This window comes from Empidonax traillii, unplaced genomic scaffold (genome assembly GCF_003031625.1).
Source record: "Empidonax traillii isolate 1590-97213 ecotype Southwest subspecies unplaced genomic scaffold, ASM303162v1 scaffold84:size2688230, whole genome shotgun sequence".
NCBI lineage: Eukaryota > Metazoa > Chordata > Aves > Passeriformes > Tyrannidae > Empidonax > Empidonax traillii.
Window position 1 is genome coordinate 2146825 of NW_020955277.1, and position 25139 is coordinate 2171963.

A 25139-nucleotide genomic window follows, 5' to 3' on the forward strand; every position below is an offset into this window, starting at 1 on the left:
ATTCACTGAGTGATCATTATTCTAATTTTACTCTTAGGGAAACAAAGGCAAGTAAGACAAAGCATTCGTCTAAAACCAAAGAGTAACTCAGGTGCATTTCATATGACCTGTGTAAACTTGGAATGTTGTTTCAATAAGTAGAAAAAACTCTTTCCACATTAGGGGAAACTTCTTTGAAGTTGTCACTTTTCTGAGCAGAGCACATATATTTTAATACACTGGTACCTTTGGCAGAAAGCAAGACTGTGGGTTTTTTACCTTCCATCATTATGAAGTGTGGCCACATGCAAGTGAACTTCTGCCTGTCTGCAGGACTTTCAATACTAAGAGGTTCTGGCAATAGCTGCATTCCCTATAGGATATATACAGCAACTGGGTCAGCCTGTTTACAAAACAGCTTGTGATCATCACAGCAGCGCTCAGCAGCTATGAATATATCATACCAGAGTCTAATTAAAGCACTGCAAAATAAGGAAGCAGTGGCACTTAATAAAGGTGCTCAGGACTGGGAGGAGGCTGGGGTTTTTACTCTCAGTACTTTGCAGGTCAGCTAACCAGGTTTATTCTGATCAAGAATTAAAACATCCAGCTAAATGTCTGCTGAAGACAGTCAGCTCATAACCTTGGGAAAAGTGTGAATTTTGTAACAAGACACAGCAGTTTGAATGGTGAAAAGAATTGTTGTAAGGGGAAAGCCAAAAATAAAAATCTAATTGAACTTGGTTATTTGTGCATAAAATGGATAGGCCGCTATACCAATAGCCGTACAAAGTATAAGTGTTCCTATCCTTGCCCTTCAGAACATGGCTGGAACTCTACTTTCTCTCCTAAATACACATACTGTGTTAATACTTGGTTAATCTCTGGTGTGATGTTTCAGGATTGACTCAAAATTTGTCTAGACTCTGATTTTGATGCCTAAAAATTAGTCTTCATCAGGCAATGTCTATTCCTAAATGACAGAGTATAGGTTAGAAAGGAGGTAGGAAAGTGCCTATTTCTATCCCAGCTCTGGAGAGGAGAAGGCTGTATTTTCTGGAACAAAATAGTTATGCTAATGCTCCCAGCAAGCAATGGATTATCCTAATACCAGGATATACTCCAATAATGGCTGAGTCATTGTTATTTTATGGTGAAGTTTCAGGCGAAGGAAGACAGCCATTTTTGAGACAACCAAATTCTAGCAGATGAGTATTACAGAAAAAAGAGATGAAAAATTAGGCAGGGGAACCTCCCTTGTACTTTAAACTGCTCTTCCAGAAAGGCTGTGGGTTTTTTTTTAACTCCATCCACTTTGCTTTTTTGAAGCTGCAAAGAAAAGATGAAAATCAACAATCCAGTCCATTTGTTTCACATCTGCTTACTTCACAGGCATTTTCTCTGCCTTTTTGCATATGCTGTGGGAAATAACTTCCCAAAGTATGTTCCCAGAGCAATGCTTTGACTCTAGAGCAGGCTTGCTCTGGCAGGTTGCAGAGAAAGTGGGATCATTACAGCTGAGTAGCCAAGCAAGCCGTTCCCTTTCCTGTTCATGATATCTGTAAATAGCTGCGTGGCTTGAAGTAAATAAGGAAGAAGAGATTCACCTCCCAAGCCTAATTATCTAATACTGCACTGCTGAGTCCATGTCTGTGTCCAGCAAGGTGACACACTAAGGTGCATAAAATACCAGTAAGACTGATTGCTCCCAGGAGATGCTCAGCCCTTTAGTAGGCTAAATGCAGATTCCAAAGCACAATCACGGCCAACCACACTAAGTATTTTATATATTGTTGTATGTGTAGTCGTAACCAGGTCTCCCTCCACACACAAAGTTTAAGACCATGCATACTTCCTTTACCAGAGTAGAACCATAATTCCCTTTTTTGATGCGTGCACCGCTTTTCATCTCTTGCATGTTTATACCATGGGAGTTCCAAGTGTTTCACAGGAACAGAAGAGATGCTGTTGATTTTTCATCAGAGTTAAATAGCAGGGAAAACATTTTTATTGATCTGGGAGTTAATTTTAGAGGACATCAAGAGCTGTGCAGAGCTGCTGCAGTAGCTCTGCTGAAAGGATTCAGAACTGGTTTTTCTCTCCACCAAACCAGGCAACTAAGCAACTTCACCCCTCACATCTATAGCCAGAGTGTCAGGCAGCAGCAACCTTTCCACTTGGATAATTCCCTTTCCTACCAAGTGACTCCCTGCTGCTCTTCTTTCTGAAGGGAAATTCAAGGGAACGAGGCAGCTTCCCCTCAGCTGCGTGCACGTGTCCCAGGAACCAAGAACTTCTCAGAGGGCCCAGCAAAGGCTCTGGATACTTCACTACCAGACAGGTCACTACTCACACACAACACATAATACTAAAATGCCACAAGCACATTAGAGTTGAGCAAAAGGTCCAAGTCACTAAAATGATTTTAAATAAGAGAGAAACTCACCACTACAGTACAGAGCAGATACATATTTTGTATTAACTTCAATAGCATTTTGTTGACTGTTAAGAACTTAGGTGTTGCTTCCTCAACACTGCAAGTTTCCTAAAATCAGCTTGTTTTAGAGCTTAGAAAAGCAGGTAATACTCAGTAAGGACACTGAACAAGAACTACACAGCTCACCAGAAACACCTTTAACACAATCAGCACTTCAATAACCTTGGCGAGGTCGAGTTGTTGAGCTGTTACAAATTTATGTAGATCCTCCAATTTCAGTGCTCAGATAGATCCCTTCAAATACACTTAAATTTGAACAACTAAACAACAAATTAAACAATTTGGTTTAGAAATGTCAGTAGATTTAGTACTGTGCCCTACTTCAGAATGCCTCTGCACACAAACCCAAGCATATCCCAAGCTAACTGTGCTCCAGCTTCCTGCTTCAGCCACTCCCCTATCTTCAGTAGCTCTCCTTTACTGCCTCTAGGATGTTCCTCTACACTTACATGGTCTGGAAATTAAAAGATGCTGTTTCAAGGCACACACACAGGCAAGGTGCACACACGGCCAGGCAGAGCAGCACAGCTGCATTCTGTACTTCCTGTTCCCTGACAGGAGCTGACAGGTAAGAATCGCAGATGTATGCAATCATTAACATTAGCAACAGCAAAGAAGCCTGGTGATAAAACCCATAGTGAATGCTAATGAAAGTGTTCATCATCTTAGGTAGTATTTCATGCATGTCTTCCAGGCAATCAAAGTAAGTTTCCTGTACTAAAATTATTTTAAATTTCATTATTGCATGTAATCATTTCATTATTTATGGATTTAGTTATTTAATTATTAATTAATATTTCAGCCTCTTCTGTTGCACAGTCTAATCATTCAGGGTACAATGTAAATGCTGTGGGCAGGCAATGGAGTGAGAAGTATTGTCCACTGAAAAATGCAGAATAACAAATTCTAACAGCAACTTAAAAAAAAAATAAAATTGCTAAAGCTACCTGAAGTGAGACTCATTAAAACAGGCAAGTTTGACAAGGAGCAGTAGAAGCAGGAATACTTATTTTTTTGTGGCAATAGTGTTGACACTAATACAAGAAAGTAAAACAGACAATGAAAAGCAAACAGATTTCCAGATCAAGAAAAACTGAAACAGCTACAGGTGGCGTCAAGAAAAACACTGAGCACTTCTTTTTTTATTACTGTTTTTATTACTTGGGTAAGAGAGGCTTCTGACAAAATAATGTGCTACAATACACAGTAGATTTAAAGCACAGAAATTCAAGCCCAATAAAACTTCAAAGACCCAACCTCATGTCCAGAGTGGAGTCCACTATTTCACAGTGTGTTTCTTGTGCCCCACATGCAGCTCACACGCCAAACCCTCTCCAGCTGTTCTCCAGCATTTCCAGAGTAGTTAGTTGTATTGTTCAAATAGAACTATTTCTTCTTGAGAGCTCTCTTTCCTTCCCCCTTCTTTGGTTTTTCCTTCCCACGGAGCTTTTTCAATCGCCTCATCTCCTCCTTAAAGTCTTGATGCTCATCCCTAGATGAGGAGGAAAGTAAAGAAGTTTACTCTGTTTCTTGGAACACTGAGATGCGAAAGGTTCTCTGGAGTATGTGATAATGAAAAAAACCCATCAAAACTTTTTAAACCATGAAATCCATACTGAAATTCACTGCAATGTATTCCTTGTTACTGCAACAGTATCACTGAATGATTTTCTCTGGTACTTTCAGAACTGACAAGGTTGCCCTTTCCAGCAAAAAATGGCGAGTGCATATTTGCATTATTTCAACTGCATTTATTGATTCACTGTGCTTAAATGAGCAGTAAAATGTAAAAATCAGCAAGAGACAAGGATGAGATTCCCCCCTTCTCGTTTGGCCCAGCAGTCTACAAATAGCACATTGTGTTCCTGTGCTAGATGCTAAGTTCAGGTCATTAGCTTCTAAGGAAACAGGGGCATGCTGAGCAGTAATTACAGCCCATGACACTGCTCTCAGGAGACTTCAAGAATGAGTTATGAAGAAAGCGTGAGTACTGGTAGAATCTTAACAAGAGAATAAAACAGGAAGGAGGATGAAGGGGCCGGCAGAGATAATTAATCCTCAGTAATGATCTAATAAATTCTATTAATCTCTGTTCCTGTATTTTTCAGTGCAAAGCAATTTTCAAAGGTCCTAACTGCATCCTACGTGGCCTAAGATTGCTGCACTGCTATTTTTCTACACAACTTCTCTAAATAGTAACAAAAAGCTTGTGATTTATTATTGGGCCCTGTTAGTCTATAACTCTTCATTACATATTTCTGAGCTGCAAGCCTGACCCTCTACGAGCTCTCTGTGTAGAGAGCAGCTAGAGAAGGAACCTGAGATTAATAGGGGAAGAGTAAGGAACATGGACATGTCACTGGGGCTCTCTGTGTAAGCAAACATCTACTCCAGAAAATGTTTGCACACCCACCTAAACAAGGAGCATCCTGGACACAATCCTTGATGGCTAGTGTTGTGATACTAGCAAGAGAAATTAATCTAGTTTGACCTCATAGGGTTGGCAGCCTCCCTTTTTTAAAGGATTTCTTTAGTGCTACCTGATTGAAGTCAAAGAAATGCATTTGACTCCTGCTGATGTTCTTTAGTGGTGCAGTTTTTTTCTGCTAGAGACCGTGGAAACTCATGTGGAAATTAGACAACTGGTTTGGATGAAGCTGGAATTAATAAGGCTATTTAAACAACACTTGAATTTAATTTAACCTTATTTATTTTAAAGGATAAAAAGGCCCTCTGGCCTAACACAGACCTTCCTTCTCTTCAACATTTCACTTATTAGCTGTTGAATGATTGAGGAATATATCATAAGACTGACTCAGTGCAATTTTGGTGTTAACATCACCTCTTCGTAGCGCATTCATTTGCCATATCCAGAACTACAGCCCCATCTCCTGTCTATGAGAAAGCTCTCTTCCCTTCCCCACAAAGCCAAAGCAGGAACTATTTCTTATGTAACTGCTTGCCCAAAACTATACCTAAAGTCTTTTGCACAAAAGGTTCCAATTATGGCAAAAGTTGGACAGCAGTCACTTATTTTATGCTCCTTGCCCTCGCTGCAACAATCAAGTGTGCATTTCCATATGCACCACATTCAGAACTAAAACTTTTTTCTCTTTCCCTTGAGGAAAACAACTGTAAGCGGACTCACAGCCACCCCCTTTCCATCTCCAGTCCTGCTCCCAACCCTGTAAGCCCAGAGAGTACCTGTAGAGACCAAAGTAGCGGAGTTTCTTCATGAGGGCGTAGTAGGTGTTGTGAGGAGGGTACCAGCTGTACACCTCCTTCCGCTTGGCCAAGGGCTGCTCACTGAACAACTTCACCACCTTCATGGATTTTGAGTCAGTCGGCCTGACAACGTCTCCGAATATCTGCGCGCTCAGCCGGGCCATTCGCAGGGCGTAACTGGAAACATTGGACATGTCTCCAGGAAGAGTGGGCACACATAGGCAGACAGACAGACGGACAGACCTTCCTGCAAAAGGAAACACAAGAGCGCCACAACTCTGAGATGGCTGAGCATGACAGGCTATCCCAGAATTAAGGCAAACGAAACAACGCGTCGTACACTGATCACACGTTTCAAGTGTCACCTTCCTTGCACGAAATCAGTCTAATCTTTAGTACATAGTTTAGCACACAAAGAACATCAGCACCAATTCAGGTACAATTACCAGCCTAACTAGGACACTACAGACAGCAATACTGGCTATAAAAGTACCTCCACTGAACCACAATTTACCATGGCTAATTTATGAGCAGATGCCACTCGGCTTGCTCAAGACTACCTCTAAACTCACATCACAGGAACAATTACAGTGTGAGCTCTGCCAAAAATAGCACCTGCTGCAATACTGCTGACTTCTACACAAGCACAAGGTAAGACACCATCTGAACATATTGAGGAAGCAACCTGGAAGTTTTGCTCATGAAAATTTCTCACCCAATTTAAAACACTGTTATAATCTGTCTAACAACAATGGCCAACCTAAATAAATCATGTTTCTCTATATGAATCACACAGATCTTTCCCATCTCAATTCTCTTCCCTTAATCATCTATGCCACCTTTTTCTTCATTCTCTTTTCAGTCTCTCACAATAGCCATTCTTTTTGGGAGGAAAAAAATTTCCCCGTGCTAGATTCCTTTTTCCAAGAAAATCCACCAACAGCTTTCCATTCTCTTTTAGCCATCTCCCACCTAAAGACCTCTGCAACAAAAATGCCCTGAAGACAAAACCATTATTAATTGTTATCAGGCCACCAGAGACAACCACTCTCTTAAAGGAGCATGAAGAAGGGTTTTCTCTCAGCTTTTCTAATCCTTCCCACTTTTCCATTTCTTTACATCTTCACTCTTTCTTTGCAACATGGGTTGTAATAGACAAGAATGAGAACCCCATAATCCTGTATTTTAAGCTGTATGTTGCTTGCACTGTGCCTTTTTGAATAAGTGACGACAAGTCTCCAGAGAAATAAAGCGAGATTTGTTCAAGTGGACTACACTGAGGTTGAAGTTCAAAATTCTTGTTTTAAGAAGTATTGCACAGCTGATTGCAGATGAGCGTAAAAAATTAAAGAGCATGGATATGAGTAATCAGTAGGACAGTGCTAAGTCCATTTCAGTATGATTACATGGAGCCTGTTGTTTAATAATGCAAATTTGAAGTATTCATAACCTCCCTTACATACACTTGCCCACGGCAGGACCTGGTGTACAACTGTCTGCTTTGATTTACTCCTGTTAGTACAGCTCTATAAAATGGAGCAGGAAAAAAATGAAGCATGTAATTACAAGTAATCTGTGTCTGAGAGAGAAATGGAAAAATCAACAAAAAGGAAGGCTAAGCATCAGAGGCCTCAAGCTAAGGCAGCAGGCCTACTGTGAGAAGGCAGAAGCTCTTCATTGACTGCAGGGCAGCACTTCCACCTGAGCACCTATTACATGGGGCAGTGATCACTAAGTCGTGCTACACCATCCATTTCAGAACAGCCAGCCTTAATTCCTACATTCAGAGACAAAGCAACAAATTTTCCCCCAAAATCTTCATCACATCGCTCTGAAAGTATCATTAGACCCAAGTCAAACAACAAAGCTTGCTCAATCTCTTCTTACTGCAACCTTTCAATGAAAGCACCTTTAGCTCCTAAACGATGCAAACCTGTGGTCTGATAAACCCGACCTTTACTTCAGAATCGCTAAAGGAATCTAAACGGCCCAAGCCAACGCTGGAGAACTCCATTAATCCTCACCCCACTAAGAATGTTTGAGAGAGAGGAAAGGTGAAGGCTACAAACTCCCAAGAGCCAGAGCCATCCAAAGCCTGTTATAGGGCGATCTCTGATTACGCGAGATGTGACAGAACAGTTTTGTTATCGCCACGTCCAGCGAGGACAATTTCAGGATCGCCCACTGGTAACTAACACACCTAAACCAAAACCAAACCCAGGCTCCAGCACCGCCGCTCCGCCTCCTCCCTGCTCCTCACTCCCACCCAAAGCAAGCTTTCCCGCCCTGGGCTGTTTGTTTTTAATTTCCAATCCACCAGCCTGCCTCACACAGCTTCCTTCTCGCTCGGAACACAGGAGGAAAACTTTCTGTTTCCAGAGTGACTCCTGATTTGAACCCCGAGCCCGCCGGGAAGAGGAGGCCGCCCCGGGGCACGGAGGTCACCGGAGGCGGGAGCGGCGCATCCTCCGGCCCGAGTCGGTCCCGCTTCCCTTCGGTAGGGCAGCGTCCGGGGACACAGCCCCGCATCGCGGGGTCCATTCCACCCTGCCCCGGCCCCGGCCCCGCTCACCCGGTAGCACCCGGGCGGACCCTCGGCCGGCGCGGAGCGATGATGCCGAGGGGCGGGCGGTGATGCCGAGGGGCGGTCTGAGATGCCGAGGGGCGGTCTGAGATGCCGAGGGGGCGGTCTGAGATGCCGAGGGGGCGGTCGGTGATGCCGGAGAGCGGCACGGGAGGGTGACGTGCAGGGAGAGGCGGGATCGTCCCAGCCCGGTCCCGCCTGCCGGGGCGGATCCGCCTCCTCCTTCCCCGCAATGAGTGACGGCCTGTCAGGTGCTGAGCTGCATCGTCATAGAATCATAAAATATCCTGAGCTGGAAGAGACCCACAAGGGTCGTCGAGTCCAACTCCTGGCTCCGCACAGGACAACCCAAACCATCACCCCATAAGAGGGTTACGCCCTCCTGTGTTAACAGGCATCTGCAGATATTGTCAGGAACGTTTCCATTGTGCCTTCCTCTCTTTTTCCTGTTATAGGCAGCTTTGGAGTTATATGCTTAAATCTAATCGTGAAATCAGCAGATGTTCTCATTAGACGCTTATGACAAATCTACATACAGCATTATTCTTTCCTTTTGCCAGGGAAGATTGTTGTGAGATGACCACACAGTCAGCAGTCTTGCTCTGTGAGAATGTCTGTCTGGGTTAATAAAACAAAAACAAGTCGGTTTTACTCTTGGGAGAAGGTATGAGTTTACACGAAGGGCTGAAAGCCAGGTGTCGTCACTCACAGCCTTGACCAGGCTGCGAACCGAGACAACCGTTGTCAAAATCCAGCTTTACTGAAAGGTGATGATAGAAAGAGTTTGGGAGCCACAAATGTTTCTCTGTCATTCATTGTGTCTCCAAACCACACACAAAAAAATTGTTTCTCCAAAGTTAGGGTATCTGTCTCCTGTGCTCCTTGCCAGTCCTTAGACTCATAACATTTGCTTCCCTCTGCCTTCTTTTTTTTCAAGGATGGATATTCAGCTGCTTAAATATATCTGCTTTGGCAAATCCACCTGCACAATCTCGGTCTTTCAGCACAAGTGTCGTCTTGGTCTCTGGTCACTAACCCTTGTGACTCCAAACCTGGAGTGGAGCAGGTTGTGTGCCCAGGGGAGCCCCTGAGACTTGGGGCTGGGCACCTGACCCTGCTAACGCTTCCCCCGCCGCCCCTTTGGCCACTGCCAGTCCCGCCTCACGTGAGCTTTCCCTGTGCTCGGTTTATGCTAATTTTTAATCAGTGCCAGGAGGTGCTAAATCAGACCCTGTACAAACATCTGAGTAAATGACAATTATGTGATTGCATTTATACGCCAAACGTGTAATGCCATTGAAGGAGGAAGCTGGGTTTGTCTGGCTGGGCCTGTTTTCTAGAAGAGCAGATTCTGCTCAGCATTGAAGATATTGTTATTCTGTTGGCCTTCCTTGATTAATTTTCGGTCACCTTTTCCATGCTTGTCATGAGCAGAGCAGCCTCATGGCCTGGGCATGGGCACCCCGGTCACCTTACTTGTCCTTTTTGAATATTGGCATGATCCTCTGAAATTTCCTTTTTATATTCCTGATCTAGTGGAAGATGTCCCTGCCCATAGGAGGGAGGGGTTGGAAGTAGGTGATCTTTAAGGTCCCTTTCAACCCAAGCCTTTCTATGATTATTAAGAATTAACATTTATGGGATCTCTTTAGCCAGTTATTCAAAGACTGTCATATAAAAGTTCTCTAGATATCCTAATTTTAAAATGTTAGCTCTAGTAGAAATTGCCTTCTATTTTCATTACTGACTAATGGACTGAAAAGTTCTTCTTTCCTTTTTTTTCCCTACTAGATAAGAAAAGTACCTTTTTCTAAGAAGGGAATGTATGTTTTTAACATTTCTGCCACTTCTATGCTGTTCTACCATCTCTATTTAGACATACACCTTGACACTGTTGCACTCCCCATTTTACTGTCTGTAATCACATTTCTGTAGTCTTCATTTTCTGTATTAACAGAACAATTTTTTTCTCTATATTTTGGCCTTTCCATGTTGTTCTATACTATGCTTTTAGCTTCTGAGAATTTCCTTCACCCTACTGCTGAGACAAAATTGTCCTTCAGCCAAATTTGGCCATTTTGTTAATTAAGCAATCATGACTTTACGGAGTAAGATCATATGTACTCTCATTTACATTTCTATCTCTATTTTTAAATCGTAATTTTCGCATCATTTCTCCCATCTTGATGGGGATAATCTTTCTGAAGCATCTCTGTGTGTGTCTCAGTCCCTGACTGGGACCGTCCTCTTTCCTTGTTATACCAACTGTCCTTGTTATACCAACTGTCCTTGTTATAATCAAATTATGATAGCTGACTCCTAAGCAACCACCACTTTTTTGTTCCATGATTAAGTAGTTTAAACATTTTGAGTTCAAAAATACTTCTTCCATATAGACTGGAATAACTTCTGTCATGGAAAATAAGTTTTAGAAAATCTGATGAGACATGGCTGCCGGCTATTTGGGGCATTTTCCTCACACAGTTCCAAACACTTCTTGTACATTGGAGGGATCAGCCTGATTCTCTGCAGCCATCTCTGCTCCCTTCCACCCCTCCTCAATAGCATTCATTGGAACAAGTTACTGCTTGCATCTCTAAAATAGTGCTGATGGTTTCATATGTACTGTTACCTTCTCAATCTTCAAATTTCTTTATTTATTCAAAAGGATTGGGGCAAAATATTATAAGATTCCATTTTATCTTTTCCAGTAATTACACCAGTTTGATCTTGTTTCTCCTCATCAGTGAAAATATCCAGTTCTTCTTGTATGTTACCCATACTCTGAAAACTGGCATATAGAGCACTGAAGAGCATTTTCCTCTTTCTCTCAAAGTAGGATTCTGGTCCCATTTCAGTTTTTTTGTGATTTTGGTTTTGGTTTTTTTTTTGTTTTGTTTGTGGTTTTGGTTTTGGTTTTGGTTTTTCTTTGTTTTACTTTGGTGTGGGGTTGGTTTGTTTGTTTGTTGGGTTTGGGTTTTGTGTGTTTTTGTTTGGTTTGTTTGTTTGTTTGTGGGTTTTTTGGTTAGTTTTTTTTTTTTTTCAGCTTTATCACCCTGGGATCTGATGGTCTAAGTTACTCTGCTGAGTTTCAGGGCAGAGACGTTTAGTGGATTAGGTTGGTGTAAGAATTACGGCTGTTCCTGATCAGGACAGTAGGCAAACTGACTTTCCCTCATAGTTACACATCACAGGTCAGGATCAGTAGGCAGAAGTCACAGAATCACGGAGTCATTTAGGTTGTAAAAGATCTCTAAGTCACAATACAAATATTTTCAGAGACCCAGTGTTGCTGCGTATACGTTCAGGCTCCAGCACGGCTCTTTCGGGGTGATGAAAGCACACACATGAACAGGTCTACACTGGTTAATTTCTTCTGCAGTTTTTACTCTGAAATCAGTTGTTTCTGCTGTCAGACATTGCTATTATTAAATCAAAGTAAAGAAGTGCACTCATAAGATCCTATTTATGTTACTGTATCACTGTTGTTGCTGTGGTTATGAGGAGAATTGATTGCAGAGCACCCAGCCAGGGTTAGCGTGCCAGTAAGGCAGCATACAGACACTCAGGATGGAATATCAAGGTCACAACAAGCAACAAAGTGACAACACATCTGCAAATTTGCAGAGGCAGAGCATGGTCTGCTTTGCAATCCACATAGCCAAAATGGTCTTTCTCCCCTCATTTGGAACAGTGTCTCCCTATATTCTGATGGGGAGCTCAAGCTCACTGGGTGATGGGATTCATCCTGGAGGACACTGTCCAAGTCACTCTCTCTGAGATGATGCTTATGGTGAGAACAGGTTAGACAGGCCAGTGTGGCTGCCTGACAGTGCTGTAACATGCATCCCTGGGAGCAATTACCATCAGAGATGTGTGTACTGGTGGCTGCACTCCTGGTTTAGTTTGCTGGTGCTTAACATTCAGGTCAACAGCTGAACTGCTCTCTCTTCTTCTTCCAGGGAATGGAAGGAAACAGCAGAAGCTGACAACAGGAATGGGTTTGTGATGAGCTGAATTCTATGGATGTATTGTTAGATCCTCCTGAGCTTTTTGTTGTAAACAGAGCAAAGTGTTTGGACTTTTTAGCAATTATAGAGAAGAAAATCAGTGACAGACAAGTGAGTGAAAAAGGTGAAACCCTAAAAAAGAAGTCGAAAGACAGTGAATTGACATGATGCTAGAAGACAACATGGGCATTCTCTGCACAGGGACTGTTGTGAGGAAAAGACATGAGTGGAATGGAGAAACATTCACGAAGCACATGAATGCAAAGCAGCAAGAAAAAAGAGAAAGAGACCTCTTGATAAACTACCAGAAAGACCTTTTCACAAATAGTTGGCAGTAATTCGGTCTGGAATTATTTTATGTGATCAACAATGATCTGGAATTAATTATCTGATTAATTCCTCTTGTGTATGTGTTTTAGTTTTAACTGAATGTAAACAGCTTTAAGGCAAAATTTTGACAAAATGCGACACTTGAGACACTGTGAGTTTGTCCTGAGAAGGCAAAGGTACACCCAAGAAATAAAAAAAGATCAGGGTGCCAGCTTGCTCATTGGTGCTTGTTTATTGACATTTACGAAGAAAAAAGAGTCTGAACTTGTATCAGTTGATCTTGGAAATGAGGTTCCTGTATGACACAGTGATCGACTTCACTCCTAAGTCTTATTCTCAGAACTATCAAGCTGCAAGATGATCTCTTGTCATAACATTTTCTTGTTATAAATATTGACATGAGGGAATAAAATCATCTTCAACTGAGTGAAGCAGAAGGACCCTCCGAGCATTTGGTAAAACGGCATTGGCTACAGATGTCTTTAGAAATCATTTGTTATTCCTTCTTTATGTGATCACGATTAATTGGCAAACTTCAGCTGTATTTTGTTGTGCAGCGATTCATGTTGAACCATGGGGACAACTGCAGTGCAAAACCCTCTGGAGAGAATGTGTAGTATTAAGAGACTGAGAGACTTTGGGTGGGCATTTGAAGGATACTTTGACTTTAAAATGACTCATCAAACTAATGCCACAGAGTGAAATCTACAAAGATGTAGCTATTAAATACTGCCGCTCCAGCTACCTAACACTGGAAACACTTGGGAGAGAGATGCAGCATTAAAGAAAAATAGAAATTATTTTTCAAAGCCAGTTGGCATCTTGAGTTTATTGCTTTCCCCAACAGCCAGGCTGTTGAGGCAGCTTTCCTGCCTCCTGGGGAAAGGGAGAAAGTGCTTTTCCTCTTTCACACGATGCCCTCGGACTGATGCCTGAAACGATATTGACAGTTCTCCATTTTTAATGGACGATGAGCTGTTCAGCATAGCAGGGGGTGCACGAAGCTGAACAGGCAAGTGATGGAGGATGCTGTAAATCTCCACACATTTATATGTTTGTCATTGAGACTGACTAATTTGTAGTTCAACAAGATGTCAGAATAAATGATCAGTGATAGATTTAAATGAAGTACTTAAGACCGAAGAGAAGGAATATTTCTTAGTGGTTAGATCAAGGGACTGGGAATGAGAATTGTTGAATCTTGGGTTTTTTGCAGCTCCATTACTAACTCATTGGATGACCTTAAGCAAGTTAATTAACCTATCTGCCATTTCATCCCTCTGTAAACTGGGGATAATAACGTCTGCTTCAGAAATGCTTTGTGAAGAATAATTGATTCTTAGAAAATGCTTCAGCTTCCCCTAGTGAAAAACATGTTACAGAAGTCAAGTATTGTTGTTACTTTACCAACAATATGCACATAAAACTTTTAAAGGCAACAGTAACAAAAGCACATCTGTCCTGGCTGGAAAAAAGTACTGCTGGGGGATGAAGGGGGAGGGAAAAAAAGGAAAAATATTAAAATAATGGAATCAGCAAAAAGCAAAGAAGTAATGGAGACATCTGTCTCACTGCTGATAAAAGCTCCTGTAGTTTCTCTTCCATCATTCCTTGCAGCAATTGTCTGAAAGGACATCCACCAAGGTTTTCAAATGGGGTCAAAACAGCTGTTTAACTCTACGTGACCAGGTGTAAAAATGAAGTACAAATAAAAATGTTCCAGCAATAGAATTTTCAGACCAACATCAATCTCTTAAACAGAAAATCCAAGGAGACTCGTTGGGTCTGTCTGAGTTCACATTCCTGTTTCTTCCAACCGAGTTCTTTTCAAGATGCTATCTCGGATACAGACCTCTTGGGTTTGTGAGCTGTTGGCTCCCTTGAGTTTCAGCAGACTCTGATACTGTACATCCCCCTTCATCTCTGTGGTGCATTCCAATGGAGATTTCTCTCCACGTTTTCCTCGTTTAGGTCCCTTCTTGTCTTGGGGTATCCTAACCAATGCTGAGCACAGGATAAATCATCAGGTCTTTGGGAGCACTCTGGGTAGCCACTCCGGCCGTGTCGATTTGTAAGTCAGCAGATTTTCCAAGATCTGGCTGAACTCCCAGGTTCCCAGTCATTTCAGTGGTGCTCTTTGTAGACCTAAACATCATTGATCAACCTTTCCCCCTCATATTATAGTCTTTTGAAGGCAGAGTCATGGAAACTGATAATTTTTTTGGTTTTAGTTTGGAGTCCTTCAGTCAAGTCCTGGTGGGTGACATGAAGCTGCTGGTAATTATGTCAGGGTAGCTCAGTCTGTGCTTATATCCAGGTGCAGAATCCAGCACTTCCCCTCACTGAACTTCATATGCTTGGTGACTGCACAGTCCTCTAATTTGTGGAGGTCTCTCTGCAGGGCCTCGCTGCCTTCGAGGGAGTCAGCAGCTCCTCCCAGTTTTGTGTGTCTACAAAATTGCTTAGCATCCCTTCCAGTGCTGACAGAAGAAGAGCAGTCCTTAAGCAGCTGCTCCCTTCTCTTACAAAATGAGCACCTGTAGCATGGAATGTCCAGATTTTCTTTCCTTCTCTTTCTTTCATTCTTGGTTAACAAACCAATGGCAATTGCATGGAAACCAGGTCTTCTTGCTTAGGCATTCAGTTCTTCCTGCTGTGTGTGCCCCATCTGGAGCTCTAATCCTCTTTTTGTGATATAATCAAATCCTCAACAACCAATTGTGATTGCACAGTGATAAAGCTTGAGGTGGGGAAATGAACTGCACAAATGGATGAATTCTGAAGAACCAACTACTTTATTTGGATGCAAATATACTTGATGATAATAAATGAAGGGAAGCAAATGCAAAACTGTTGAGGGTAGAAGCATACTTGTGTCTAAATAGACAGTTTGCCGTCCTAGATGTCAACTGCTATTACAGAGGCACACAATATATATGTATACAATTTTTTTTTTTTTAAATTTAAATGAATCTACTCTGCTGGGACTTCACAGCCAAATGAAATAGATGAAGACTGAGGTCTTCTGAGTCATGTTCCAAAATGAAGCAGTGCTTTTAGAGAACACAGTTTTCCTAAGCAGGTGCTATTTTTGATTTTGCATATTGGTTTTCTTTCCAGTTCCTTACATCATGATTTCTTATCATCTATGTATTATGATTTTTAACTAATCGTTGCTCTTCTTTTGTGACTGAAAGAAGCAACAAATTGAACTGGCAGGTGGGATCCAGTCATGGATGTGATACACTCACTACAAAACACCATGTTATCGGTCTACAGAGACTGTGACTCTGTCTTTCAGTGGATTAGTTCACAAAGCACTGCTGATAGAAACCATGTCCAAAAGTCTTTCAGGGAATGAACAACATATTCTGGAATCTGTCAGAAGTTTAGGTAAGGTTGTATAGTGTGACTTGCCACGTCAAGCAAAGTGGCAGTGCTGCAGATATTAGACTGCCTGTATGAACTACATATTGATGCAGTACAGCAAAATCAGAATTATTCAGGCTTTAATATATTGAAGATCAATGTGTTAGATGTAGCTTTTAGAATAAAAGTCACTTCTTACCAAATATGTTTATTATTGGCAGCCAGAAGTCTGAGTTTTTGCTCTCAGTCATTACTCTTTGGCCCTAATATCTCATCTCTGCCATCCTGGATTCTACTTGCTATTTCTATAAAAGTCACAAGATCTATGAATTTTAATGAAGCAATATCTCCTGTTTTCAGCTGAGCCCAGTGACGGTGATGTCGGAGAGCCATCTTCCTTTTGTAGCTGGCTTTAGGCAGCAAGTAACCTCACTGTGCAACTCCTGCATTCAGAGCAATGTCACCTTCATCGCTGCAGCAGGCAATGGGTTTTTCCTGCAGCAGGATTTCGGGTAGGATTTAGCTTGATGCATCCGTAAGGTAAAACTGGGGGAGCACAGAGGGGCTTGTGTGAAATAGCAGTCCTCTTAGCAAGGCTTTGGGGAAAACAGATCTGTTCCTATGAAACCTAGTCCAGCTCAGAGGAGAAGAAACTGTAGAATATCAAGACATTAACTACCAAGCTGGCAAGACAATAAGCAGGACACAGAAGAGCAGCTGCTGTGACCACAGAGTGCACCAGGTTGGAGCTGAATCTCTGCTTGTGAGAGCCAGGGCTAAGATGTCTTTTCTACTGTAGGGAGATGAATTTGAAAGAGCCCCGAGGGTTAAATATTGCCCTTGTGCTTTGATTGGGTTGTCTCCAAGCAGAACTTTCTCCTTCAGTAGAGGCTTACGCATGCACAGCTTAGGCCTTTTCTTTTTCTTAAATTTCTTCTTGTTGCTCCTCTGGCATTGGAGGCACTTGAGTGTTTACTCAGGACAGGCACAGGGCTGGCTTTCCCGAGTTTCTCGGTTTAGTACTCAACATGTTAAATGTAGCATGATCTACATTCTACCAACCGGTTGAAAAAACTAAAACTGGTGGCACCACCTTTAAAGGTGGAGCAGTAGCTGCCAAGTCACTCTGCAGATTACCACAGTGCCCATGAACACTGGGCCTGTGTGGAGGCAGTGCAGCCGTGCAGGGATAATGCCTTCAGCAGACTAAGTTTGCCTAACAGGCCTTGTTTTCAGTAGCTTATAGCTCTGCTGAACTTAAACTGCTTGGGTTGGTGTTTTCCAGCCATGATGTCCATGTTGGGCAGCTTGGGGAAAGGCTGAGTTTAAAGTATTTCATCCTTGTTTTGCCTGAGCTTAAAAATATTCTTGGAGATGTTCTCATGAGAAGCAGAGGTTATCATACATAGCTGTGTGCTCAGTGTAGCCTTAGGTTGTTAACAATGATGCAGTTTTGACAGTTGACAGCTAAATAATAGGGTAAGTTTTCACAGGGGGAAGCAATTTTAGTGGAAAGCCACCAGTCTTTTGTTTCATTTTGTCTTTAGAAAAAACCCCATTATACTGTGGTTTTTTTTAGCTGGTTACTCTTTTACCTGTCTTGGTGTGAGGCCATTTAGTGTTGGCCATTCTCTCAGCTTTATTGAAAAAGATGATATAGGACTGCCCACCTTCCTGTCTTCTTGCTTTCTGCCCAGCAATTCATTTTGCTTCCTCCCAAAATAAATCTGTTCTTTTGATGCTACACTCCATTCAGCTCCTGACCCCCTGATCAATTCTGTCTCACCTTGTGTGTGCTTCTTCTGTTCATCACAACTTCAGGTCACGAAATCAAGACTCTTAGAAAACACCAGAATAAAGATTGCCCATGGATTGCCATTCACTTGTGTCCTGTGGTCATGAAGTAAGATACACGATCAGATCCTACTTTCTGCCCAGATTCTGTTTCCATTCGTGGTAGATGACAGATGAACCAGGACTTTGTGTTCCTGAAATGGTGGCTGTTTGGTAGAGAGTTTGGAGGCTCTATAGTGAGCCTAGGAGATGAAAACACGTAGGAAGAATCATGGTCACATGGTGTGTATGCATTTGAATTGAACTTGAAAGTTGGATTTTATTTCACTCTTCATAAGAGTTGCTGTTATGAAGCTAGGTGACTCAAAAAATTACATTCTTCCCAACTTCTGTCCAGGTGGTCCCTATTTTCTGTATATCCAGTTTCAGTCACCCATGCACTAATCTGTGAAAATACTGCCCACTGTGTCTAGAGTCAAGGTGACTGGGAGCTGTTCTCTGAGGAAGGAAGGTGCTAAGTACTCTGGAAGTTTGGTTCTAAGCTCCTTTAATGGAACGCCCAAAATACACTGACAATTTGGAAATATTGGCTTTTATCTCTGTTCCTCAGCAGAGAGCTGTGAAGATAAACTCACTGATGATTGTAAAAAAACCCCAACCCTCCAACACTACGATTAGAGCACCACTATAGAAAAGCCCGTGAGGAAATTAATCATTCTGTATGCAAGGCAAGATCTGGATGCTCTGCAGTAAACAGTGCATGCACCACACACTGGATGATAAGGATATGAGAAAATGTGAATAGTGTTCATTAAGTGAGCAGCATCCATCCTTTGCACGGCAAAAAGCAGGAGACCCATGGAAACAAAAATCATGTTATTAAAGATTGTATCATAATGTGTTTGCATGCGAGGCGAATTAATGTTGCATGGGTGATCTTAAATCTGATATTGACTAACTTGTTTAACTTTGAAATCCAAATGTTTGGGGTTTTTTTTTAGAGAGGTCAAAACAACTCTATTTTGGGAGTTGCCAGTAGGGAGAGCAGAAGATGTCCAGCTAGGTGTTGATGTGGTCAGCTAGATACCAGTGTGTGCACAGATAAACACGAGTGTGTAGACAGCTGTCTGCCTAATCTGTGTGTGCACGTGTGTGTGTGTGTGTGTGTGTGTGTGTGTGTGTGTGTGTGTGTATGGCCAACCAGTGTTTATTCAGCTGGCTGATGTTTACCTCTGAAAATGTCTTTTTCTATTAAAAAAAAATAAAAATAGAAGGGACATTAATAAGTAGTTAACTCCTGGGGGGTTAGATGACAAAGTTTTTATATGGTGGTTTTTTAGGTTCATATCTTCCTTTATAGAGTCTCTGCTTGGTTCTGAGTCACCTGAACACTCAAAATCTGTTTGACTGTTGGGTCAAGTGTTTGTGGGAGTCATCATAAGATGCTTTCATGGCAGCATCTTTTACGTCTATGTTAATAGAAGGGCTGGCATGCTGAGAATTCCCCTGCACCAGTAGCCAAGGTGCGTTGGAATGATAAAAAATATTAGTAGATATAATTTGTTATATCTATGTTTGGTTTGATTACTGTCTTGTATTTGAAATCCTGTAATTAGAGCAGCAAACTGCCTCCAGAGCCAGTGCTGCTCCAGGTAACACAACACTAGTACGAGTTCCTATGTGTTCAGTAGGTGGTTCATTACAAAGAATGAAGGCTGGAGCTCATGTAAATTAAACGTCACCTTCCAAGAGGTGAAGATGACAGAGAGAGCAGGGAAATACTGAGGATCCTCTCTCCCTGTTGAATAACTGAACTGGCAGTACAGATCCCGGGGAATGGGCAGCTCAATCCCCTCCCCCACTAGATGGCACTGAATTCTTTTTCTTTAAAAGAAAAAAAAAAAAAGGAGGAAGAAGAAGAATATGGTGGAGGTCATTTTGATGTTAAAAAAACCCCCACAAGCCATCAACAAAAAAACCACCACCAAAAAAAAAAAAAAAAAAGAAAAAAAAAAGTGAAGAAGAGCAAATTGCAATTGGTTGTCCATTAACTTTGCCCTTCCCTCCTTCTAGCCCAAGACCCCTCCTCTGTGTAGCTTGGTACAGGCGCTCGCTTTGCTTTTGTGTCTGGAGCTTTGCTGAGAGGCGGTGGGCGCTGGTCGCTGGAGAATGCTAAGGAGAGCGGAAATAATCCCGGGAGGGAGTGGAGAGGAGACTGGCCCCATCTGTGAGATAACATCCGTAGTGAGGTGTAGCAGGCAGCGCACAAGGAATTGGCTCTGAACAGACTCACTGGGTGCCGGTTCTCTGCCTCACGCCTTCAGACATTTTTCTGTGCACATTTTTTCTGTGCTTCAGCTTTCCCTCTGGATCTCTGAAAGCGTAACCTGCAGAAAAGAAAGCCTCAGCTTTTACCAAAACTGCATTTTCACTCCCTGATTGATTTAAGACCCGTGAATTAGCTCCCTTTGCCGAGATGCCCTTAATTCACTGTCGGGAGCGGTTTCTGTGTAGCCGAAGTGTGCATGCAGGGATTTTTTTTTTTTTTTTTTTTTTTTTTTTTTTTTTTTTTTTTTTTTTTTTTTTTTTTTTTTTTTTTTTTTTTTTTTTTTTTTTTTTTTTTTTTTTTTTTGTTGAATGTCTTTCTTTCAGCTTACATTCATCTGAAGATCGACAAGAATTGTTTTTTCCTCCACCCTGTGGTGAGGCGGGGGTGGGGTGGGAGGAAGAGAATTTAATAATGATCTGTTTGTGCTGAGAAGGGGCTGTCTGCAACAATCCTGGGAAAAGACAGAGGAAAGGTTCCCAATGCCTACGGCAAGCAATATTCTGCCCCTCCTGAAAAGAAGGGAATAATGATGATAAAAAAATTTTAATTTTTAGATTTAAAGTGGACTTCACCTGAAATCCAACAATTTCTCCTACAGTTATATATTTAAGGTGACTTGCAGGAGGATGTAGACTGCCATCTGATAAAGCTACATATGCAAGCAAAAAAAAAAAAAGGCGTATAAACTACCATTGAAATTAATTTTCAGAGGAAAAGATAAAACCTGGAGCTACATGCCAATTTTTGGCTTTCAAATCCCTGTTAAACAATGAGAAGAGGGAACAAGTTTGGTTTCTCCAGGTACAAAGTCCCCCTGCCCCAAACTGCCTTGGGGTGTGATGGGAAAACCTGGCACCTGGACCTCCCTGGGTCCAACCAAATCTTGGCTCTTTCTGACTGTAATCCTAATGTTTAAGTAGAAAAGAAATGTAGGTGTGATTACATGATATTATTTTCCCATCCCCGAATGTATCTTTGGGCAGTATCATGAGAAAAACATCTCTCGTAGCTGGATCCTCCATTTTGCTCCTAGCCCCAATCTCCCAGTCCTTTGTAAACTGGATGTTTAGACAGAAAACAGTTTTGTTTTCCTGTTCACTCTAAATAGAGAGTAAATATAGCAGAGTTTGGTGCTTAAATTGAAAAACCAACAATAAGCCAAAATATATATGGTTGGTAAAATTAGGTTTGTTCCCCATTCTCATCCTTCAGCTTGAGACTTGATGCTAAAAATTGACAAAGAAATCCAGGTGCACTCTCATCTCTGTGTGGGTGCAATACCAGAAGCGTTTGTCATCTTATTGCAGCCAGAAGCTTTTTGACCACAAACCTCTAAATTTTATCTCTGAACAGACAAGAAGTATGGCTGCTCCAAGCCCACTGTAAAATCTAGTTCTTTTTATCTACTGACATGTAGTTGCTTGAAAAATCCAGTTATAGAAGTGGATCCATCTGTGCTGAACTATTTTTAAAGAAACCTTTAGATCCTTAAATATTTGTCTTTATTATTAACAACAAAGGGAAGTTTCTGCAAAAAAATTTAAACCAGGGCCTTGTTTCAATAAAACAATTAACTTTATCTAGAGCTTTCCAGATACAGTTCATATTCATAACACTGAAATCTTGCAGTAGAGCTGTTTCAGCAGATACAGATTATTGTAACATCTATGGTTTGCATTATTGACTTTTCTTTGCCAGTTTCATAATCACGCAGGGGGATTAGAGAATATGGCCCATTTCAAACCAGAAGTGCTTTAATGGGACAGATATCCTTCCGTAGCTGAGAATCCCAGTTGACTTGGGACATGGCTTTGCCAGGTAAAATGGAAGGAATTGTTTTGCCTTTTTTTTGATAATACAATTTGGTTTGGGGCCAAAACCTGTTATGATCCAGTCATGTATGGCTTTTTTTCCTTTTTTATTTTTTTTTCCCTGTTGCAGCTGTATTCCACAAGGAAATCCAGGTATGCATTTCTGATACACAAAGAGCTACCACATTCCACCTCTGCTCTCCCCACTGGAGCAAGTATAATTTGTGTGGCTAAGCCAGCAAAATCCCAGGACTCCCCTCTTGGGGCTGATGGCTCTCACCAGCTCCAGGGCTCCAATAAAGGCTATGCTTATTTTCAGTTCAGATGACACAGCTTGGGATCCAGGGGCCAAAAGTTGGTAGGATCCAGCCTGGATGTAGATTTTTACAGCACCCCTCTGAGGAGGGGCATCAGGCTGTGGACTTCTTGGTGCAGTAGGAGCAGCTGCATTGTTTGCTGTTCATGCTGTGGAGTCCCTGCTGTGTGGGAGCCAGATATTGGATGGGGCTAACTAGGTTCCTCTGCCAGCTCCAGGATGCTGCGGATCTTGCAAATCAGCATGTACCAGGATCCAGAGCTTTTTGACGCAAGGGAAAGGACCATCTTTATTTCCTTTTTAAACACTACAGTTCAGGGTATGAAGACCTCAGTTTTCTGGATCACACAGAAGGTCTCAAATCCAGAGGTTTTTTTTCAAGCTTATGCTCTGTATTATGTAGTAGGTTGGGATTTTTTTGGTGCAGTGAGAAACAGCTCCGCTTGTCTTGGAATTGGTTGACACAATGTAAGGGCTTGTGACCAAGAACGAGCAGGATCCAGTTAAATCCAGGTTTTACTTTTTCCCCTCTTAAGAAAGTAAGGCTTCGACATTTCCTGCCTGGGAAGTGGTGCAGTTTATCTTTAAGGAGGATAGAGAAATAAGAAATGAGTCTCACGTTGCATGGGTGACATCACTGGCTTTTGGCTCAGCGCTCTGTATGCTCGGTCTGTAGGCTTCGGCCAAGGCTGCAGGGCTCGGTGTTTGAACAAGGAAAGATTCCCAGGTGTACAGAAGATTGGATTCGCTTTTATTCGGGTTAAAAACGGTGAAATGAGATTTCTAAAGCTTGGGGACTCCAGCTCGCCTTCTGTTGCACTTGATCTCTACAAAATGGGTGAGTTATTCCCATTAAAGAGAAAGGGAGTGAAAATTTAAGGAGGAAAAAAATATGTGTGAAAATATAACTGCTAATGCTGGGGATACGATTCGTATGAAGCTGCTGAGCTAAAAATCTCAGCTCCGACGTGGAGACCGGGCCATATGGCAGAGAAATGGTGCAGACCGAAAGCTGTTGACAACAGTTAGGGGCTGCTTTTCCTCTCCCCGTGTAAGGTGTGTAGCTCCCCCACCCCTCCCCTCCGCCCCTCCGCCCCGGTTTGTTTTGGTTCGGTTTCCCCCGACCTCCCTCCCCTCTCCGCTCCTCAGCATCCTCTCCGCCAGCCGTAGCCCTGCCCGCCTGCCTTCATCTTGCAGATGGCTAACGTACCGCCGTGTTAGGAAAACTGTGCACAACACATCCCGGCTCCGGGGACGGAGGAAGCTTTTCAGATCCCAGCGGAAGGGGGGGCAGCAGCGTGTGTGTTGTGTGTGTGTGGACGGAGGATGCCGGGGCCGAGGGCAGCCCCCCGTGCTGCCTAGCGGGCGGAGCGCGGCCGGCGCCGGGTCCTGCCGGGCTGCGGCTGCTCCCGCCGCCTCTCCCCGGCCCGGGAGCCGGGAGGCTGCCGGAGCGCTGCCCGGGAGCGCCGGGGCAGGAAGGGAGCGCGGCGTTAGGCTGCCTGGATGAAAGCGCCGGCGAATAGAGCAGGCGAGCGAATGGCAAGGCTGGCAGAGAGAAGCCGAGATGTTTCCGAAGCCAAGATGCCAGTGACTGTCAGCGAAGTCTGCTGAGGGAGAGAGCCGTGCGTGTCCGCGGTTCCAGCGCCAGCCGGGGAGGGTATGTTTTAACCACGATTTCAAACAGCAGCAGCAGCAGCAGCCGGCAACAACAACAGATTGCTCCCCCGCTCTTGCTCCCTCCCCTTCGACCCCGCTTTAAACCCAAGCAAGTGAGCGACCGTCCAGACGATGATGCTCTTGCTGAGCCGCTGACAAAGGAAAGGCAAGTCACCCATTCCTGTAAACGGGACAACTGGCTGCTTGCAAGTGGGAGATGTCAGGCTGTTGAACTTTCCTGCCCTGTGGTGATGCTGTGGTGAGCTTGCCGATCTAAAAGCCATCTCTTCTGGATTTCTGAGCTGGCCGGATTGAAAGAGATTAATGGACTGATCAACCATCAGGTTTCTTCAGGGGGATACATCCCTTCAGTCCCTGTCACTCGGGTGCTTGTGGTGAGGGGAGCAGGACATCTTTGTGTAGGTGGGTCACTGGCTCGCTCCCACTGGAGGTGCAAGGCTGTGTTTCTCCTCGCCAGATCTCCTCTGTAGAGGAGCAGAGGCAGATGAGACTCCAGGACTGCCTCCAGAGCAGAACTTTGTAGTGCTCTCAGCATCCCTCTGCAGTGTGGATGTGAGCCACGGGAGTTGGGGATGTTTGAGGCAGACTCTGCCGAGTGACACCTCACAGCTGCTCTGGAGGTTTTTGCGTGGTCTCACACCCAAGGGCTTTGCCTGTCGTGAGGATGCCCATGGTGTTTCTGTGAAGCTGAGGTATGGCTGCTGGAAGGTTACTGCTGTATGCTGGCCTGTCTTTAGCTCTGTGTGCCCTGGGCATGCTGGCTGTGGCAATCTGCTCTGACCATTGGTACGAGACTGATGCCAGGAAGCACAGAGAGAGGTGCAAGAGCATCACCACTAAGAGAAATGATCCTGGCTTCATTTATAACTCCAACAACAACCTGCCTCTCAGGGCCAGCAGGTCTAGGTTGGACCGCTGGGAAGGGAAACTCCTCTTGGCAAGAAACAGGAGGCAGATCTTTGCTATGAGCGCAGTAGACGAGTGCAACAGACAGTACAACTCGACCAACATGGGGCTCTGGAGGAAATGCCACCGACAGGGATTCGATCAGGAGCTGGAGGAGCTGATTGCCAAAGGTAAGGGCTGTTTTTTTTTACCAGATGAACATGCCAGGCCCTCCTGAGGTGAGCAGGGGCTGAGCAGAGCCATTTGGGCTCGCAGATGGGAGCTGGTGTCTCCAGCCAAATGCCTCTCCTTGCACTGAGTGAACTGGCCGGG

The 25139-nt window shown here is 43.3% G+C and overlaps 2 protein-coding genes and 1 long non-coding RNA gene across 4 annotated transcripts in view; 2 read left to right on the forward strand and 1 right to left on the reverse strand.

The window, feature by feature from the left end:
• Positions 1-3613: 3613 nt before the first annotated feature.
• On the reverse strand, positions 3614-8352 carry MRPS33 (mitochondrial ribosomal protein S33). The gene is made up of 3 exons (XM_027881190.1): positions 8274-8352; positions 5681-5948; positions 3614-3968 (listed from the first exon to the last, which is right to left on the reverse strand). The coding sequence occupies exons 2-3, from the start codon at positions 5893-5895 to the stop codon at positions 3863-3865; spliced, it is 321 nt and encodes a 106-aa protein (XP_027736991.1). The 5' UTR covers positions 5896-5948; positions 8274-8352; the 3' UTR covers positions 3614-3862.
• A 499-nt stretch (positions 8353-8851) lies between these two features.
• Positions 8852-12611, forward strand: LOC114056190. Its single transcript, XR_003570945.1, has 3 exons — positions 8852-8889; positions 12248-12406; positions 12497-12611. It is a non-coding gene; the product is annotated as an uncharacterized LOC114056190 (long non-coding RNA).
• Positions 12612-22652: 10041 nt separating this feature from the next.
• TMEM178B (transmembrane protein 178B) overlaps positions 22653-25139 on the forward strand; it is a 229811-nt gene continuing 227324 nt past the window's right edge. Inside the window, exons 1-2 of one of the 2 annotated variants that reach the window (XM_027881189.1) lie at positions 22653-23300; positions 23442-24997. In XM_027881189.1, the coding sequence (XP_027736990.1) occupies positions 24616-24997 (382 nt within the window). In that variant the 5' untranslated portion in view covers positions 22653-23300; positions 23442-24615. Of the gene's footprint in view, positions 24998-25139 lie in introns of both variants that reach the window. The other variant, XM_027881188.1, reaches the window with a different exon arrangement.

Excerpts from the sequence above, each read along its gene's own strand:
- MRPS33 (XM_027881190.1), bottom strand. The coding sequence starts at position 5,895 with ATGTCCAATGTTTCCAGTTACGCCCTGCGAATGGCCCGGCTGAGCGCG. Across the intron at positions 3,969-5,680 it reads CGCTACTTTGGTCTCTACAG|GGATGAGCATCAAGACTTTA; the intron begins GTACTCTCTGGG and ends CTCCTCATCTAG.